Source organism: Notolepis coatsorum, assembly GCF_963971535.1.
Source record: "Notolepis coatsorum genome assembly, chromosome: 13".
Lineage (NCBI taxonomy): Eukaryota > Metazoa > Chordata > Actinopteri > Aulopiformes > Paralepididae > Notolepis > Notolepis coatsorum.
This window is the reverse complement of record NC_140177.1, coordinates 108419255-108440841: the sequence shown is the minus strand read 5'-3', so window position 1 is coordinate 108440841 and position 21587 is coordinate 108419255. Positions and strand designations below refer to the sequence as shown.

General features: G+C 40.3%; 1 protein-coding gene across 1 annotated transcript in view; it reads right to left on the bottom strand.

The window, feature by feature from the left end:
• Positions 1 to 21587, bottom strand: part of pik3r2 (phosphoinositide-3-kinase, regulatory subunit 2 (beta)) — a 245743-nt gene that overhangs the window by 27017 nt on the left and 197139 nt on the right. Inside the window, exons 4-6 of the mRNA XM_084328030.1 lie at positions 15451 to 15525; positions 13310 to 13453; positions 5461 to 5671 (exon numbers count right to left, since the gene is read on the bottom strand). Of these exons, the coding sequence (XP_084184156.1) occupies positions 5461 to 5671; positions 13310 to 13453; positions 15451 to 15525 (430 nt within the window). The remainder of the gene's footprint in view (positions 1 to 5460; positions 5672 to 13309; positions 13454 to 15450; positions 15526 to 21587) is intronic.

Genomic DNA, 21587 nt, shown 5'->3' with positions numbered 1-21587 from the left:
TGCGAAAAACATGATCCAATTCTCAGCGGAGTTCTCACTCGCTGACTTCTCTCTCAGGCACACAGCTGCTGCTGCAGCGCACTGCCCCTCCCCCTCCCAGACCTGTCATGTCAACATGCTCCGGCAATAGTCTAGTGCAGTGGTCACCAATCTTTTTAAGCCCAAGATCACTTTTTTTTTTGGTGAAGGCAAGATCTACCTATTGAAGCGTTGAGAGAAAAAGACAGCCAAGATTGTACTTTAAACTAAATTACTTTTATTTGCCTGTATTCTAATTACATGCAATGCTTTGGTCCAACATTAAAACGTCAAAGTAGAACTGTAATATGTACTTTCTCAACCAGTGCTAAGTGCAGTCATCTTATGCAGCATCACTTTTCACATCAAAACAAAAGTAGAACTGTAATGTGGACTTTCTCATATTATTAACATTGACAAACATATTTACAATTAGCATTTTATAAAGTAGAACTGTAATGTGTACTTTCTCAGTCAGTGCTAAGTGCAGTCATCTTATGCAGCATCACTTTTCACATCAAAACAAAAGTAGAACTGTAATGTGGACCTTCTCCTATTAATTAAGATTGCCAAACATATTTACAATTAGCATTTTATAAAGTAGAACTGTAATATGTACTTTCTCAGTCAGTGCTAAGTGCAGTCCTCTTATGCAGCATCACTTTTCACATCAAAACAAAAGTAGAACTGTAATGTGGACCTTCTCCTATTAATTAACATTGCCAAACATATTTACAATTAGCATTTTATAAAGTAGAACTGTAATGTGTACTTTCTCAGTCAGTGCTAAGTGCAGTCCTCTTATGCAGCATCACTTCTCACATCAAAACAAAAGTAGAACTGTAATGTGGACTCTCATATTATTAACATTAGAAAATGCTAATTGTAATATGTTTGTCAAAGTAGAACTGTAATATGTACTTTCTCAGTCAGTGCTAAGTGCAGTAATCTTATGCAGCATCACTTTTCACATCAAAACTAAAGTAGAACTGTAATGTGGACTCTCAGGAAAAGATTACATTTTTATTTATTTTATTTTTTTCATGGAAAGATCTACAGGGAAGGTCTCAAAGATCGACCAGTCGATCAAGATCGACGGGTTGGTGACCACTGGTCTAGTGCATGAGACCTCCGTGAGCTAACGTTAGCTACCTAGCTAGCGTTACTGTTTAAACAAAACTACACAGTAAACTATTCACTTTAGTTTAATACATGAGGCATTGTCTAACGTTATCTAGCTGGCTACAATGTTCCCCCTAAGGTGCGCCCGTGTGCGCGCGCACATGGCAAAACGCTCCCGCGCACATCTGAAATCTGTCGCGCACAGAAATGTTTGTGTAAAATATGCATGTAGTTGCGCGTTGCACCGAATACTACGTAACCTGTTGCGTGTGACGTTACCAAGAGAAGCCCCGCTTTCAGTGCCTTGTAGGCGGCGCTATTGCGCGCTCACACAGAGACACACAACAGATGAGGAAGTGGACAGATCCAACCAGCATTGCTGGCTCCTCACAATGCAAACGCGAAAATGTACATTAGAGATGAACTGCAGAGAAAATTCCCAATTTATCGTCCCGGTCGAGACTAATTGGAAGCGGAGTGCAACGCGTGCAAAGCTTGACCATATGTTTCTGTGTCTAATAAAGGTGCTGGCGATCTCAATGCTCACATGGACACAGAAAAACATTACAAACAAAGCAGTGCGAGGCGAGAGTTTGATGGCAAAGTTGACCGAATTGATTGAAGAATGCAGCTATACAGAGAGAGAAAGAAAATAATTGAAAACTATTTTGATGCCTCAAAATTATGTTTTGGTTTGATAAGATGCTTATGATACAATCATTCTAAGGATTATGTGTGTAATAAATTAGTTTAGTACACTAATTGCAACAAATCTGAAACTGCATAGTGCACTTTTAAATTAGTATCTTTGTGAGGTTACCGTTTTATAATTTACATTACATTGAAAAGATACAAAGATATATTTTTAAAGCTGGATTTTTTAATACAGAAGAGGTATTATTTAGAACATTACTTCATATTTTCTTGTTATTTATTTTGTCCAGTAAGACTTGAAAATATATATTATTTTGTCATAGGTTGATTTAGTTATTTTCTTGAGATTTGTCAGATAGATAACTTTAGGCATAATACAGCATGTTGAGTAACTTTGGTTATAGAGAGATATTATTTTGTTATATAAAATAATATAAACAATAATTTTATATCCATACAGAGGAGGCATACTTTAAATATATTATAATGATAAGGCATCTTTGAGTAAACTTTGAGAATCATTAAGTATCTTGAGGCTGAAGGCAGTGTCCTCTTTAAAAAAATCACAATATGGTCACCCTTGAAGTCGCATTATAATTCACTTAATAAAATAATGACGAGTCAGCCTCCTAAAAAGACAAAAGTTAGTGACACGACTCACACCGCCGCCGCCAAAGTAAGGACTTTGCTCTGTATCGTCAATCAATGGTCAAATAAATATTTGATTAAGGAATATAATATGCCTTTTTGTATTATTTCTCTGTGTATCAGCAAAATGTATATATTTTATGTTAGACATTGAGGGAAATTAAGATTCTCAGATTTTTTACAAACCGCCGCTTATCAACTAACCGGTTAATGATGTATGTTGCTCAGTAGTTGCTGATGTCTGCTCAGGAGGTTTGAGTGTTAGTGTAGCGGTGGCTAACTAGCTATCGTTGTTCCGTGAGCTAAAGTTAGCTACCTAGCTAACGTTACTGTTTAAACAAAATGACCCAGAAAATTATTCACTTTAGTTTAATACATGAGGCGTTGTCTAACGTTATCTAGCCGGCTAGCAGTAGCTACAGATAGCTCCTGATATCAATGTCTTATAACATAATTGACATCATTCGCTTTTGCAGCTGTTGGCTAATTAGCTATCGTGCTTCATAACTGAACACTGCGAACATCTTATAAGTTTCAGTTCATAAGAAAATTTACTATAATGGTCAGAAGTTAATTTACTTAGATACTGTTATGCTTAACAGTTTGAGTGCCAGCCATTAACATTGGAAACATGGTTAAATGCCAGCACCCACTTCAATGATAGCGTTGTGAACGCATAATCTCTATCTTGAATTATGGCTATGTGTCTAATCTGCCTGTCGTTTATCAATGACTTGTTTGCAGTCAACATTGTCGAAACGGTTAATTTTCGTTTTATAGCATTTAGAAAAGCCCTCGTTTTCAAGGAAAATATATAGATTCCGTGATAAACGGCATTTACTGGAATATTCGAGCATACACAAAAACGTTGTCATTTTTCGGCGTATTTATTAATCGTTTTCAAATAAACACTAGATTATCGATCGTATATGTGTACTTATGCATGCTATAGAGACGGGCTGAAAAATATATTCTCTCATTTCCTCATCAGCGATCACAGCGCACACACACACACGCATAGGGCAAAAGCTTATATCTCTGTGAAAACAGGTCTGATTATCCTAAGACTGGTAAAATAAATTCCTTACCTGAGATCAGATGTTATCCAAAAAGATTATTCCAATTCCTGATCGCCATTCCAAATATCGATCACGCTTATTGATTACAGTGTTGGTACTGTAAATACATAATCCACGCTGTTCTGATGGCCGGCGATCACTTGGTCTCTTCAGTTAGCTTGACGGAAAAGTAAAATGAGCAAACTGACCACTCCCCCTGCATCAGTCTAAAGTAATGGGGTGCAGTTACACAGGGAGAGACGATAGGGGGCGGTATCTTCCCAATTGAGCTCAGAGAGACTCTGCAGCACTAACCCGAGGCTCGATTGATGAAATATGAATTCAAAAAAAAAAAAAAAAAAAAAAAAAACGCTATATAGCGTCTGGGGCACTCAAAGGTCGGCATGAACTAACGACAAAAAGTGTCCGTGGCACTTGATAATATAATACTAACTACTGCACGTAGCTAACCGGAGCTAACACAGAAGCGGACGGTCAGTAAAGCAAATATAATGACTTCCATTTTTGTGGGGTTTTCAAAATAAAAGTGCAACATTTATAGCAGCGGAAAACATTTATTTTGTACATTATCTAACGTTAACACGAACCTAAACTAACTTTAGGTTAGTTGTAAATTAGTTTAGGTTCGTGTTAACGTTAGATAATGTACAAAATAAACGTTTTCCGCTGCTATAAACGTCGCACTTTTATTTTGAAAACCCCAGAAAGGAAGTCATTATATTTGCTTTACTGATCGTCTGCTTCTGTGTTAGCTCCGGTTAGCTACGTGCAGTAGTTAGTATTATATTATCAATACCAGCCATTGGATTACTGTTTTCTAAATTGGGGAGGCTTTTAATCGTCAAGGTAAGAGGATTTTAAGTCATGGTATCCATAAACTTCAATCGGTTCGGATCCTTTGAATTAATGAGAATGTCCACAAACACGGCTTCACGTAGAAATAATTGGCTGCGCGCAGAGACGAGTGCTTAGGCAAAAAAAAAATCCGAGTATATTTGCTTAGAAAACATAATTGTCTAATTCAATTATTTTTTATTTCTCCACGTGGTAAATACACAGGTCACAACATGTTTACATGAACGTTTTGGAGTTGTATTTGGAGTGTATTTGGTGACTGTATACACTGTAAGGGAACGTCAGGCTATTGTCCCCCCCCACTTCCACTGATGAAGCTAAGCTACGCTAACGGAGCGACTGTTCCCAAAGCTAAATGCACGCACAGAGACAAAAAAGGTATGTATCTTCTTGTCTAACTTCAGGGAAGATGTTAAATAAGCTAATTTCCCAAAATGTTGGAGTTTTCCTTTAACACCCAGTACTATTCACTTTACTTAATTTCTAAGATTAGATTAGATCATTTAGACCAGACTTTGAGAATGCCTGTGTTAGACCTACAGTATAATACTGCCAGCTGCTATAAGAAAACCAAAAACAATCGGTATCGGCAGTGTATCGGCCAATATGACTCATAGACAATCTGTGATTGGTGGCAAAAAACGTGATCGGGGCATCCCTAGTTATGAGGTTTCTTTTTTCCAATTCAGTTCAGGTCAATGCAGTTCAACTGCCAGTGCAGTGCAATAACTAAATAATAATTAAATAGTTAAATAATACAAAATAATTATTTGTTTAAAATAAATCAGAAAGAAACTATAAAATGTAATTTATTTCAAAGAGATGTCCTTTAAAGGTTCATGCTTCTCCCCATCTCTGGCTGACATCACCATTGTGATACATGATGGTTAGGCCTTTGTGTTTTCCTCAGTGAGGGATTCTCTTTTGTCGGTCAGCAGCGTTTTGTACTTGCTGAAGCTTCTCTCTGTATAATAATTTTTTAAGTTTAAATATCAACATTATCTGGCCATCCTCAGTAAATAGTAAATACTATCTACCGCCCCGCCAAGGCAATGGTAGGGGAAACACTGCAGCCCTAACTCACCCAGGCGTGGAGGGGCCTGTTCGTATGAGCAGCGGTCCGAAGATCTGTCCCAGGGTGTGAGTGTCCAGGCCGTTGTGCTGTTGGGCCTGGCAGACCTTGGCCAGGTGGGTGAGGAGGTACTGCAGGGTGAGCCGGTGGTGGAGGGGCACGCTGGTGGATGTTTCCAGAACCAGGCTCACCTCTCTGCCCCCGCTGCCCGCTACCGTACCATCTGACAGGAGGAGGGATCTTATTAGAACATGTAGAGATGACCCAGACACTGGTACTGCTCAGTGAGTTTTATATGATGTGGTCGTACACAGAGCGGTGGAAAGGACCGTGAGCATGCAGGATCATATTATCCTCCAGGATAGCTGATATGTTATTGTATCAGTTTGGGAAATCTAATTGTGGTGGGTAAATCTGATATTGCAGTGAGCCTGTCTGATATTGAGGTGGGCCTTCACAAGTAAGTCTATGTATGTGAAACACTGCTGGTATTGCATATGGAACTGATAACATATACCAGATCATACTATGATCCAATACCACAAGCCACATACAATACTATGATCCAATACTACAAGCCACATACAATACTATGATCCAATACTACAAGCCACATACAATACTATGATCCAATACCACAAGCCACATACAATACTATGATCCAATACCACAAGCCACATACAATACTATGATCCAATACCACAAGCCACATACAATACTATGATCCAATACCACAAGCCACATACAATACTATGATCCAATACTACAAGCCACATACAATACTATGATAAAATACTACAAGCAACATACAATACTATGATAAAATACCACAAGCCACATACAATACTATGATCCAATACTACAAGCCACATACAATACTATGATCCAATACTACAAGCCACATACAATACTAAGATCCAATACTACAAGCCACATACAATACTATGATCCAATACCACAAGCCACATAAAATACTATGATCCAATACCACAAGCCACATACAATACTATGATCCAATACTACAAGCCACATACAATACTAAGATCCAATACTACAAGCCACATACAATACTATGATCCAATACTACAAGCCAAATACAATACTATGATCCAATACTACAAGCCACATACAATACTATGATCCAATACTACAAGCCACATACAATACTATGATCCAATGCCACAAGCCACATACAATACTATGATCCAATACCACAAGCCACATACAATACTATGATCCAATACTACAAGCCACATACAATACTATGATCCAATACCACAAGTCACATACAATACTATGATCCAATACCACAAGCCACATACAATGTGATGTGAGAACCCCTGAAGGTCTGGCTGGAAACTCCTTCATTTCCTGTAATCTGATGTCATCACTAGAGAAAACTTAATCACAAACGACACACAGATAATAATTTGGCCTGCGAGTGTTTCTGGATGTCCCTGAACATGTGATGAGTCAGAATCCGCAGATTTTAGACTTGATATCAGACTCTTGACTCAGATTACATGTGTCGTGTCAAAGGCCCAAGGGGACCTTACTTTCTATTTTATTATAATGTGTAGTGGTGGCGGTTAGGTGGCCGAGCGGAGATTGCGTTCGTCACCAGCCCCGGAGCTGAGCTGGATTTGCCTGTTCGAATCCAGCTCACAGCTCCGGGGTTGTCACCAGCTTGGCTGGCCGTCTGCACTGATACAATTGGCTGTATCAGAGGGTGGGAGAAGCTGGCGGGGTGGGTCCGGGTCGTTGTAAACAGCGACTCCTACAGTTCGGTCGGGGCGCCTGATAAGCGCGGATTGGACATGAGGGGGATAGTGTGGTCCTCCTACACGCTACGCCCTCTCAATGAGAATCCGCGCTGCCAGGTGAAAAGAAGCGGTGATTGGCTGGACGTGTGTCGGAGGAAGCACGTGGTAGCCTCCACTCTCCCAGATGATCTGACTGTGGGGGGTAAGTGCGCAGCGACCAGGAAGGGACTGGGAATTGGCATACGACTAACATTGGGGATGGGAGAAAATCGGAGGAAAATGGAGGGGGAAAAAGACCAAAAAAAAAAAAAAAAATGTGTAGTGGTGCACAGACACAGGAGGTCGTCTGGTAATCTGAAGGTTCCCGGTTTGGTCCGGTTCACTCTTTTGTGGGCAGTGGTGGCCTAAAAGGTTAGAGACGCAGGCTTGTGTGACTAAGACGGGGAGGACGTGACCCTCTTTGCGCCGCCCCTGTGCCTCAAATAGATCCGCTATCAGCTCTATCTTTAATCTTTCAAAATGTTCAGTTGCTATCGCTATTTGCTTTATCTTTAATTTTTCAAAATGTTCAGTTGCTATTGCATGCACTCATCTGTGTTTCACTACACACATGAGTGCATGCTTACCAACTGTCCGGCTGCAACACTACTATCACCAACATCTAAGAAGGGAGATCCCCCCTTGAATGGCCCTTCTAAGGTTTCTCTCCTCCACACTGCCTGTGGAGCTTTTTTCCCTATTGTTAGGTTTTAGTGAGTTTTTCCTTACCTTCGCGTGGGGTATGTCTGGGAGTGCTTGCATTCTTAAATGTTTTATTTAAATGTTTTGCATTCATCTAAAAATGTTTGGACCTTATGGTGTTCTTGTTCTGTTCTTGACTTATTGTTATGTTTTCTTCTTTACTTATTTAAAGAAGACCTGTACGGCCCATGGGGACATTAACGTGTGTTGTCGGGCCTTATAAATAAATTTGATTTGATTTGATTTGATTTGTGGCCAGAAGATCGCTGGTTCGATCCCCTGGACCGCCAGGAAAAATCTGGGCGGCATGGACGTGAGAGAGTTTTGCTCTACCCTCCATCAATACCCATCACTGAGGTGCTCCTGAGTAAGGCAGTCAACCCCCAACTGCTCCTGTTTAGCTGCTCAGTGGCCAACGGTGTCCGGCTGTGGTTACACTGGGCAGCTCCCAGGTGTGAATGTGTGCGGACTGTGTGAAGCAGGGTGCTGCTGAAAAAGAGCATCCATGCTCAGTGAACCTACCCTGGTAAATACAGGCTGTGTAAAAGATTAGTTTAATTATCTTGGAATTTTTTCGTGCTAAGAGTAAAAGCCTACCAGTTTGTATTCAATGTCTCTTTCAACCAAGAGAAGGAAAGTATAATTTAAGAGGGTTATGTATTCTTAAAACATGTAAAAAAGTAAGAACTAATGTAAAAGCTAGATGTGTTTCAATTTTGGGAGTTAAATGATGGAATTGCCTTAGTGACGGGTTGAAGTTGTGTACTTCTCAGGGGAGATTTAAAAAAGCCTTAAAGGATACAATTATTCAGGAGTACAGTTTTGAGTAAAACATCAAACATTTGTTTTTTCTTTCAAAAAATTATATCTTGCAGCATATTTTAAGTTTTTCTTTCTTATATTAAAATATATTTAGTTTTTAAGAATTTGTAAAGGATAGGCAAAAATAAGCATGTGCTTCAGCCTATTCCTTTTTTTCGGTCGTTGATTTTGGATTTTGTGTGTGAGCTTGCCTTAAATATGTACATTTGTGATTTATTTTTCTTTTGTAAGTCCACATGGGTGTGTTTGATTTGTCTGTAAACAAGACCGATTTAAAAAAATATATAAATAAAGAAAAAAAAGTTACAAATAAGAATGAAGAGAGAGTAGTACCGATAACAAGTACCGTACAGTATGAGGAGGTATAAATATATATTCATAATTTGATGCTTTGAAGGCACAACACTTCCAATGAATATTAGGTTAGAAAATACATTTGCTAGATTTAATGTGTCTTCCTGGTTAATTGTTGTTGTTTAATGTTTTTGTTTAATAATATATAGTATAAAACATGCCTGTTTCCGTATACAGAATGGGATTTTGTTGGTTGAACAGATACAAATACAAATAATGATGTCTCCACACACACTTATTAGATAGTTTAGACAAAGATAGATACAATCTGTAGTTTAGACGCGGATAGTTCAAACACGGAAAGTTTAAACATAGTTTAGCCTCTTAACACATTGGCGGCCACTGGGATGAGTCTAATTAATCTCAAGAGGACCGGGAAATGTAAACAGACGTGGGGCTGTTTGTAGAGCTAAATCTATACTTTATAGTATTGCTATCTGTCCATTCTCATTGTCAATTGAGTCCATAAACCGTCCCTTCAAAATGGCTTAAAGAAAAAAAAATGTCATCAATACGTTCTCATTTTATAGCGCCGTGAATATAAGCGTTATACAGGATTTGGTCTAGTATATTTTCTGGAAGGCTAGATATAGGGCTAATAGCTGCTAACGTTATATCCAATGGCATTTCCGTTTTACAGATGCTACAGTTAAAACTCAAACTGCATATGATCGGCACGATCCTCAAGCATGTATGCATGCATGAAAGGGGGGGGGGGGGGGGGGCGGGGGACGTCGTTTCTTATTATTGATTACCAATAACCGTGTTCGTCTAACTAGCCACATAGGCCAATCGGATGGATGGCTATCAAAACAAGGCCCGATCGGGATGTACTTTACATGAAAAAGATCTTACCGTGGTCCGGTGGGATCCCCCCGAGCATTTCCCTGTTATCGATTGCCATCTGGTAGATCGATATGTCCATTGGCTGATGATAAATCCCCTTATTGCATAGTGAAATCTGCGATGCAAAACGTAATCCAAGCTACAGGCTGCAGATCCAGAATCGAGCCAACATAAAATTCCATTGAAAGTAAAAAAAAATACTGCTCCGTTCAGCCACAGGGCACACTGCATTATCGCGATAGCGCCCCTAAGAGGATCTGGCCGGTATTGCACCTTCTCGAATTCAAAGAGTAGGGTAAATCTGCTGTGCCGAACGGGTGGAATCGAAACACGGAGATATCCATTGTTCGTCCCCATTGTGTTAACACATTCCCTGCCATTGGTTATATCCATCAATATAGCCAGTCTGCCACCACTGTAAGCCTATGGAGATGTTCACCTTCTTTGCAGGGCTATAACTTTTTAAATTGTATTGCTAAATTGACATTACTATGGCCCATTCAACATCGATTATCTATCGTTCAGGATGTAGGAACGTTATACTTTTTCATTCATACATTCATACAAAAATACCTTCTAGCATATAAGTATGTTTTTATCGTTTTCTGCAGTAATTCCTAGAACGTGAGTTATAGGCCTAAACGCATACCTATATAGATTATCGATTGCCGTTTATTCCCTAGACACGCTATATTAAAAAATTCAACTGTATACGTTATGCGTCATCATGCACGGAGGAAAGGGTGGGGGGGTCGTTTATAATTCCGTGATCGTCAGTAAATGCTTTATGTAGTATGGGTGATATATTGATCAGATGGTTTGCAGTGAAATGAATAAACAATTGGGCTGAAAATAACGCCAGTGTCCTCTTACCGTGCGTCAAAGAGACTGGCGGTGAAATATCCCAAGTATAGGACGTCGATCGCCTAGGTCCATTTCCGGTTTGTATGTCGCAATAAACGCCGAAATCATATCGATTATTAAAGGTGACATGCATTATAAATGTCATTTTTCAGTCTCTAGCATTGTATTATAGTAATAGGAGTTAGTATCAATGTGTTTTTGTGTCAAAACACCATATTGGCGGATTGCTCTGATTCAGCTCAGACCATTTCCTGTTAGATTTAATTAGGTCATCCTGATTTGAGGCATGCCGTGACGTCACCGGGGCCCTGGGTAAGCGGACAGTGATGCGATTGGCTCTGTGGTTGGAGCTAATGCCCGCCCACAATCTACCTCTACACAGCGAGTAGAAACCTCTTCCTCATACTGCGGAGGCAGAGTGAAACCCGACACCTCTGCATGCACTCTGAGGGAGAGAGAGAGAGAGAGAGAGGGAGAGACAGAGAGAGAGAGAGACCACTGTGCAAACACTCCACGCGCAGGTCCCCCCCCCCCCCCCCCCCGCCCCGTCCCACGGAGAGCAGAATGATACAGAGGGAGAAAGTGAAAGAAAGAAGAAAGGAAGAGAGAGGGAGGGAGGGAGGGAGGGAGGGAGGGAGGGAGGGAGGGAGACCACTGTGCAAACACTCCACGCGCAGGTCCCCCCCCCCCGCCCGCCCCGCGGAGAGCAGAATGATAGTGAATCCTCCCTCTCTCTCCCACCCCCCCCCCCTCTCTCTCTCTCTCTCTCTCTGTCTACCAGTCGCAGACTGTGGGCTCAAAGTGCTTATGGGCGGAGCCAGGCCATAACAGCCTGAAATCCTGAGGCTGAAAAATGATGGTTTATAAAGCGATCCATATGTACTATAGTGTCTGTCGGGAGCCTTGCAACAATGTCTGACGGCCGGATGAATTTAATCGACGCACAGCCCCCACTTCCTGTTGTTCGAGTGTAACTCGCCCGACCATCCACCAGGCAGCGGTATTGAGCCGTCGTTGTATTGAGCCGTAGGGTCCAGCTGCAGGAGGTGTATATATGAATTATGAATGCCATGGCGAAATAAGGGAAGTTAGGTGAAAGTTGACGAGCGAAAACCAGAAGTAAATCAGACTTCAAAACAAACGGCGGTGGATGAGGAAATGGATTTTGGAGAGCTTTTCTTTCCCGTCGGTTTTACTCGGACGTCTCTCAAAGACCCATTTCTGAACGGATTTCTATACAATTTTGACCTGTACTACATAACACTTCAGGCTATGGAACTGCAGTGTTTTCCAGCGCATACCTCTATGATGGAATATTGGAATATGGAATCTTGCAACCACTACAGAAAAATGTGAGTACACAAGTTCAAGTTCAACTCAAGTTCAGACCTCTGCTACTCTATTTCATTAGCACTAAAAGTGATTTTCCTTTTTTGCATTATTAACGTCAGAATGTTATCTTTCAAAAGAGACCAGGCTCATGCATGTGCTATAAGTATAAAGTATAAAGCTAAGCTTTGCAAAGAAAGTATGCAGTCCTCAAGTTAAAGTACGAAAAATTGCCACTTTTCTGGGTGCCTGTTAACACTTTCAGCGCCAGCTATTATCTCCATCCTTGTAGTCAATGGGCCACGCTTTAAAAGATAGGCATTTTCACTGTGCGTCACAATGTTTGCAGAGCTATATCTATATTCTATATTATAGCTATGGAGACAATACTATGGCTCATTTGACAGACATTTGAGTCCAAATTCTCCGCCCGGACTATATATAATGTAACACACAGTGTGAAATAAGGTTTTCAAAGGGTGGGCGATACTGCCACCTAGCAAGATTCGGCCGGCATTGCACTCTCGGCTCAACGGTTGGCGAGATAACCCGACTATAGTCGTGGTTGGCCGTGAATGAGTTAAGAGGTTAGTGTATAAAAATAGTAATAATAATAATAATAATAATAATAATAATAATAATAATAATAATAATAATAATAATAATAATAATAATAATAAGAAGAAGAAAATAAGAAAATATTATTGATATGAGGTGAACTGGAAACGCATCACTGGTTTTTGTACCTTATTTGTGATTTTGGAAATTAAAGCCAATAAATGGGTGTTACAAAGCACAGCCCAATGCCTAATGATTGCTAGCTATTGGTACCACCCATAATAGCAAATACAACACACAATGAACTTGGTAATTGTAAGCATTTTACATCTGCTCTGATGTGGTAATAATGTAAATGGTAAAATCAATATTCAAATTCCATTCAAATTGTCCTAATTTCAGCCTATTCATAGTGAAATGGTAATCTTAGGAACACCTATTACCCTCCCATTGACCATATTCACACAGTGGCCATTTTGCTGGTATGTCATGCTCAGGTTAGGATTCATTTCCACCCTGTTCCCACCTGGAAATGGCTATATATGGTCAATGAGAGCTAAATGTGAGTAAGTGAGTAGGCCTACCTGCTGACTGCTGCTGGTGCACAGTGACAGCGGCCTGCAGGTCCGGGTAGATGCAGGCCGGGATGACAGGAGAGGGGAGCTCTCTCAGGTAGCGCAGGACACATTCAGACAGGAAGCCCACGTCACCCAGACACATCTCACCCTCTGAACCCCCAGCAGGTACATGACGGCAAAGGAGAATGACATAGGAATCAATCTATCAATCAATTGAACAATCAATCAATCAAATACTCAAATAATCTATCTATTAATAGAACCCAGAAATATAATTTCCAAGATAAGAATAAGTAAACCAAATCAAACATGAAATTAGAGTCTTTATTTATAATTTTATTGGCTATATAACAAAGTCTGTTTTCTTGTGATAACTACTTATTATTTCGTTATCTCGATATAACAAAGTCCGTTTTCTCATGATAGCGACTTATTATTTCGTTATATAGATATAACAAAGTCTGTTTTCTCGTGATAACGGATTAATTTATTTAATTATCTCGATATAACAGAAGACTTTTGTTTTGGTGGGATAATTATCCAGAACCATGTGCAGAACTCTGAGATGATTGCGAGCTGGTTCATTTGAAATTTATTGGAAGGATAAACCCCTTGAGATATGCTATCTCGTTTTCGAGGGGGTCCTTAACATAGGATACAAAACATACAATACAATACATAACAAAACTAAAAACAGGACAACAAATGCACTTATACACTGACAGACGCTCTCCCAAGCTCACCCCCACAGTCCACACTGATTCCCCCCAAGAGGATCACCAATATATTATGTTCCCTTATAAAACACATACAAAATTATAATTTGATGTTCATGTGATCACGCCGTCCTGATTTCAGCCTTCAAGAGCTGCCACTGGCTGTCTGTTGTTGTACTGAACTTATCACGAGAAAACGGACTTTGTTATATCGAGATAATTAAATAATAAGTCGTTATCACGGAAAAAACTGCAATAAAATAATAAATAAAGACGTGGCCGTTCTCAGCTTCCGTACATGACTACTGCATTTTAACAATGATAAATTCTCTCTGAAATAGCAGAGTCGTCGACTGGCTCCGACAGGCTATTTCAAATGAGCGATCTGATTGGACTAAACCGCCAGCAAGCTTGTCTGAGCGGGAGATGTATTGGTTTATTGAAAACCTTACTAATAGTGACCGACACGGCGGCATATCTGCTGTAGATGCATTGCCACTGTTCTATTACTGCACTGTGCTAAAACCACAGATGAACGATTAGTCTACAAGTGTCCACTAGAGCAGGGGTTCCCAAACTTTTCAGGCCACGACCCCCAAATAACGGTGTCAGAGAGCCATGACCCCCACAATTTTTTTTAATAAATGGAAATGTATGGTTGAAACATGCAAACGTTCAAACGCACACACACTAATAAGCATTGGAGGCTTTTAACCAGGGCCGGACTGGGGAAATCATTCAGGCCAGGAAATATAGTGCAAAATATAGCCCCAGTCAGGCCACTTTTTAAGCAGGGGGTCTGGGGGTCCCCCATCAGGATTTTTTTTGTTACAAAGACTTCATTTCCTGCATTCTGGTGCAGGAATTCTTTTATTTGTACCCTTTAAATGCCAGTGTTTGTGATGGCATCACAAATTATTGTTAAAAAACAGGCTAGCATATGTATGATTAGCAACAACACAGATTTTTATGGTTTTTCAGTTTTTTTTATTGATAAAAAATACAATCTTATTCAACTTCAGCCCTGATCATAACACCACATTCATTTTATAATTCTAACCCTTTAAATGCCAGTGTGTGTGATGGCATATATTTGCAATATATCAAATGCAAAGTAGATTTTTCTGGGGGGGATTATTACAGGCTAGCATGTGTCAATGATTAGCAGTTTTTTGTAAGGGTCCCGCCTCCACCAATCACATGCGGCTCCCTTGTGTGTGTGTGAGAGCAAGAGAGAGAGAGAGATAGTTCTCCAACTTGTGTGAGTTGCAGTGATCGCCTGGCCTGCTTCTAAGTTCAGTGGCCTGACTGCATAAAAAAATTAAATTAAAATAAATTAAAATTAGGATTTTTTTTTTAAATCATCTTATCGACTTTAGTGCACTAGGTCTTGATTCTGTGAAAGCCCTACCAGGGGCCAAGCGGACTAACCTGTACTCAGGCTGTAGATTGGGCTCTCTGGGGCTGAGCTGCCCGCTGCCCTGTACAGAATCTGACTGTCCACACCTGGGGAGTAAACACAATAGATTAGAATAGAGTAGTGCATAATAGTAAAGAGGAAAGTGGACTAGAATAGAGTAGAGCAGAGTAAAGAAGAGCAGAGCAGAGTGGAATACAGCAGCATGCAATGGAGTAGAGTAGAATAGAGCAGAGAAGAACAAATCTGAGCAGAGTGGAGTAGAATACAGAGTTGAGTACAGTATATAATAATAATAATAAAGTGAAATAGAATAGAATAGAATAGAATAGAGTAGAGTTGAGTGGAGTAGAGTAGAATAGAGTAGAGCAGGACAGAATATAGTTGAGTATATAAAAATAAAGGGCTACATCTGGACACCCTGCAATTTGCATAGCACCCCAACAGGTCCACGGAGGACACCATAGCCCATGTGCTGCACACGGCACTGACGGCAGCATCACACCTGGACAAGAGGCAGGGGAACTATGTGATAATAATGATAATAATAATAATAATAATAATAATAATAATAATAATAATAATAATAATAATAATAATAATAATAATAATAATAATAATAATAATTATTATTATTATTATAATAATAATAATAATAATAATAATAATAATAATAATAATAATAATAATAATAATAATAATAATAATAATAATAATAATAATAATAATAATAATAATAGATCAAATTTCTATAGCGCCTTTCATAGAACCCAAGGTCGCTTCACAATCAGGAAAAAAAATAGGGCTAGGGAAGTAAAAAAAAAAAAAAAAAAAAAGGGGGATGAGGGCAGGTAAGGGATAATGGACCTAATCTAATCTAAACTAACTGATGGGGAAAAGCCTTGGTGAAGAGGTGTGTTTTATGTGAGAATGCTATGCTATTCATTGAGCTACGACCTCTGCCAGGGTTTTTTGGACTTCCTGACAGGAAGACCCCGTGTGGTGAGAGCAGGTAACTGCACCTCCTCATCCATCACTCTCAACATAGGTGTTCCCCAGGGCTGTGTTCTGAGCCCCCTCCTCTACTCGCTTTACACACATGACTGCATGATGACACAGCTGTGGTGGGCCGGGCCTGATCTCTGCAAACAACGAGAGGGCCTACCTGGGAGAGGTGGAGAACCTGGCGCTGTGGTGCCAGGAGAACAGCCTCTCCCTGAACGTCAGCAAAACCAAATAACTGATTTGTGGACTGGGGCAAGGAACTACAGCCCCCTCAGCATCTATGGGGCACCAGTCGAGAGAGTGAACAATTTAAAATACCTCAGAGTCCACATATCCGAGGACTTGACATGGACCACACACATAGACAGTGTAGTGAAGAAGGCACGGCAGCGCCTCTACTTCCATAGGCGCCTAAGGAAGTTCAAAGTGAGTCAGGGGATTTTTTTTTTTTTTTTTTTAACTTTCTTTTTATTGTTTTTCACAATAAGCAAACAATCACAAAAAACAAGACATAACAAAAACACAATCCCGGGCTGCATTATTAGTGTCACTTTACAAAAATATACTTTTCACATGAGTTCTCAATTCTCTTACTTTCCCTATAGGTATGGCGAATATTCTTTACAACTATACATCAATACATCATCCACTGGTTGTCGTCATTACCATATAAAAGTCCCACTTTTCCCAGTACTTCAAACCTTTCTCTTCCTGTAATCTGAGAGTAAAAGTAAGTCTTTCCATTGTGTATATTTCGCCTATAATGGCCAACCATTTTTCTTTTGTTGGAGGTTCTTGTTGATACCAGAGACGCGTGATCGCTTTCTTACTTGCTGCTAAAAATATTTTCATCAAATATCTGTCTCCTCCTACCAATTCCTCAGGTAAGTTACCCAGGTATAAATAGGAGAAGGTCTCCGGTATCTTAAAATTCAATATAACCTGCATGGTGGAGTGAACATCTTGCCAATAACGTTGAATTCCTGGACAATTCCAAAAGATTGAGTGGTTTGCCTCCCTCTGGCCGCACTGTCTCCAACATGGTTGCTCTATGCCTACTTGTCGGGATTTGATTTTGGGAGTTATGAAGAATCTAGTCAAGTTTTTCCAGCAGAATTCTCTCCATGTTTTTGAATTAGTCGAGCTACATTGAGTTCTGCACATGTTCTCCCATTCGTCTTCGGTTATTTCAATGTTTGATTCCTTTTCCCAATTTGTCTTAATGTAACTTGTGGAGTCAGTTCTGGCCTGAACAAAGCTATTATACAATTTTGACACAGTTTTACTCATCTTGTCCCTGTATGCCTGAATGAATATCTGAATAACACTGTCTATTGGGGTATTGGGCTCAGACACCTTTACCTCTTTTAGAAAGTACTGGCGTAGTTGTAGGTATCTGAAGAAGTCGTGTTTATCCAAACCGTATGTATCTTTCAAGGTTTGAAAGCTCACAAGTTCTCCATTCTCTACCATTGTGCTGAATGAGGTAATACCTCGGAGAGCCCATTCCTTAAATGTTTGATCATACATTCTTGGTTTAAATCCTAAATCGAAGGCAAACCACCTCAAGATCTTAATCGTTTTTTCTAACTTGAATTGTTTCACAATTTTGAACCATGTCTGTAGGGTGTGTACAATAAATGGGTTTAAGTTTCTATATAGGGTCTTGGCCTGCTGTCTATCACCAATTACTGTCTGGAGTGGTATATCAAGTGATTTCACTTCAATGTCCTTCCACTTCGCTTCGTAGTCCCTTTCACACCAACAGACCAAAGGTCTTATTTGCGCTGCATAGTAATACTCCTTCAGATTTGGGAGGGACATGTGACCCCTCTGCACAAAAAGGGCAGCAAATTAGACCCAGGCAACTACCGCCCTGTTTCTATTCTCACCTCCATCTCGAAAGTCATGGAAAAAATAGTCTACGAACAGGTCGAAAAGTACCTAGCGGAAAAAAATCTAATCTACGAATTCCAATCTGGCTTCAGAACATCCCACTCCACTGACACATGCCTTCTCTATTTGAATGACCACATCAAACAAGAGGTGGACGCAGGCAAATACTGCGGCATGGTCATGCTGGACCTACAAAAGGCCTTTGACACGGTCAATCACTCCATTCTGATTGACAAGCTAAAAGCAATTGGTTTTGATAGTCTATCAGTGAGCTGGATGCAATCCTACCTTGAGGGGAGGGAACAGATGGTGGAGGTAAACGGTACCCTATCCCCCCCCCTCACAGTGAGCTGTGGTGTTCCACAAGGAAGCATACTAGGACCGCTACTGTTCCTAATTTATGCAAATGACATGTCGTCAGCTTGTGACTGCAACTTGTTCCTGTTTGCGGACGACTCAGCCCTGCTGGTCTCTGACAAGAACAAGTTACAGGTTGAAAAAACCCTCAGCTCGGAACTAGGCAGAATCTGCATATGGCTCGCTGATAACAAACTATCATTACACATGGGCAAAACAGAGTCCATTCTCTTCGGTTCAAATAACAAACTCAGCAAGACCGACGGCTTCTCAGTTACAGTGGGTGACAATATTGTCACAAGGAAAGATGAAATTACCTACCTGGGTTCCATCCTAGAGGCTAATCTCTCCTGTGACAAAATGGCATCCAATGTAATAAAAAAAGTCAACCAACGAACTCGATTCTTGTACCGGATCTCCTCTCTGGTAAACAAGAATACCCTGAAGACTCTGGCAGGAGCACTCATTCAGGGGTACTACGACTATGCTTGCACCTCATGGTACCAAAGCACCTCAAAGGCGCTAAAAACAAAATTACAAACATCTCAAAACAAACTGGTCAGACTACTGCTTGACCTTACTCCTAGAACCCACCTCACCCCTGCCCACTTTGACAACCTAGGATGGCTTAGAGTAGACGACAGAGTACAGCAACTTGCAATGGGCCTGGTCTACAAGATACACTACACGACCAAGGTACCCATGTACATGTCAAAATACTTCCCAAAGGTCAGTGAATACCACGATCACAACACCAGAGGGAGCTCCACAAATCATGTTAAACCCAGATTCGGCTCAAATAAGGGACTAAACACGTTTCGCAATTATGCCACATCAATGTGGAACGCCCTACCCAAAGCTGTAAAGGAATGTGGATCACTACCCACTTTCAAAACCTCTCTCAAGGGACACCTACGGGAGACTGCAATTCAACACTGGCCCCTGTAAATATCCTAACCCAACCCCCTCCAATGTACAGTCATTTACCTAGTATGGTTTTGTCAATAGTCCCCCCCTCAATGTACAGTTTTGCTTGTATATACAGTGTGCCCCCCCCCCCCCCCAACCACCTCCAATGTAGATTACCCAGTATGGTTGTCAATATCCCAGTGTACCCAACCCCCCCCCCCACCCAACCTCCTCCAATGTACAGTTTCTACGTCAAATGTATATACTCCCTTTTCCTGACTCCTTCTGTTTCACAAACAGTACTGTATTTGCAAATCTGGTATGTCATAAATGTATAGATGTAGCAGTACTGACTATCTGTATGTCATGTATGTCATATATGTCCAGATGAATTGAAAATGGGGGACCCTGATGTAAACAAGACGAAAGTCTTTCTCTGGTCTGCATCCCCTTAACAATTGTGTGTATTGAGCTGTACTGTATTGTACCCATTCTGCAATCTGTTAATAAAGTTTTCAATCAATCAATCAATCTCCCTTCTCTTTAGGGAGTTGGAGTGTCCGGAACCTAATTCTCTGTCTTTTCCCGCTCCATATGAATCTAGAAATCATCCTGTCCCACTCGTTAAACTGTTTAGCAGGGATTTCCACCGGCAAGGACTGGAAAAGATATAGTAGTCTAGGGACTACGTTCATTTTTACTGAGTCTATTCTGGAGGTGAAATCCAGGGGGGCTAATGACCATCTTTCTATATCTTTTTTAATTTGTGTGTTTAGGGGCTGGTAATTTGCTTCATAAAATTTTGTTAAGTCCTTAGTCAGCCTTACTCCCAGATATTTTATGGACTTCATGTTCCAATTTAAATTGTAGTTTTCTTTTATTTCTCTTGGGGGGGTATAGTTATATGTAAGTATCTGTGTTTTTCCTATATTTAGTTTGTATCCCGAATGTTGACTATAGGTTTCAATAAGGTCCATTAGTCTAGGGAGGCTCAGACTGGGGTTTTTTAAGTAAATTAAGACATCATCTGCGTATAATGCTATTTTATGCTCTGTTTCTTTTATATTAATACCTGTTATATTGGGGTCTTCCCTAATTGCTTGGGCTAGCGGTTCAATGAAAATCGCGAACAGGGCGGGGCTACATGGACAACCTTGGCGTGTACCGCGTTCTAGGGCGATCGGATTTGTTAACCGACCGTTTACTTTTATTCTCGCTGTGGGTCTTGTATATAGTGTTTTAAAACACCTAATTGCATCTTCCTTGAATCCTAACCTTTCTAGTACCAAGAATAAATAGTCCCAGCTCACACAATCAAATGCTTTTTCCGCGTCCAGACTTAATAAGGCCGAATAAACGTTGGTTTGTTTAATCTGATTCATAATATGTAGTGTTCGTCTTAAGTTATCCTGGGTTTGGCGACCAGATATAAATCCAGTTTGGTCCGTGCTTATTAGGTCTGGCAAAAACTGTTCTAATCTTTTTGTGATAATGGAGGCGTACAGCTTATAATCCAAATTAAGGATCGATATTGGTCTAAACGAACTACATAATTCCTTATCTTTACCCTCCTTGGGAAGTACTGTTATAGTCGCCTCCCTCCAGGAGGGAGGGGGGATGCCCTCTCTAAGAGTGTAGTTAAATGAGGCCACCAGCAATGGCATGATTTCCTGGCGAAAAGCTTTGTACCATTCTGCTGGAAGGCCGTCACTACCTGGCGATTTGTTAGTTTTAAGATTAGATATTGTCCTGTCTAACTCCTCTATAGTGATTTCTGCAGTCATAATTTTGTTCTGCATTTTGCCAATTGAGGGCAGGTCAAGAGATCTCAGGAATGCAATAGTGGCTTCACTATCTATTTGTGCTGGTTGTGTATATAGGTTTTTGTAGTATGATTCAAAGGCCTTCTCTATATCTCCCAAATTACTGGACACTACTCCAGTTAAGGGATCTTTAATCTTATTAATTGTATTTTGTGTCTGTT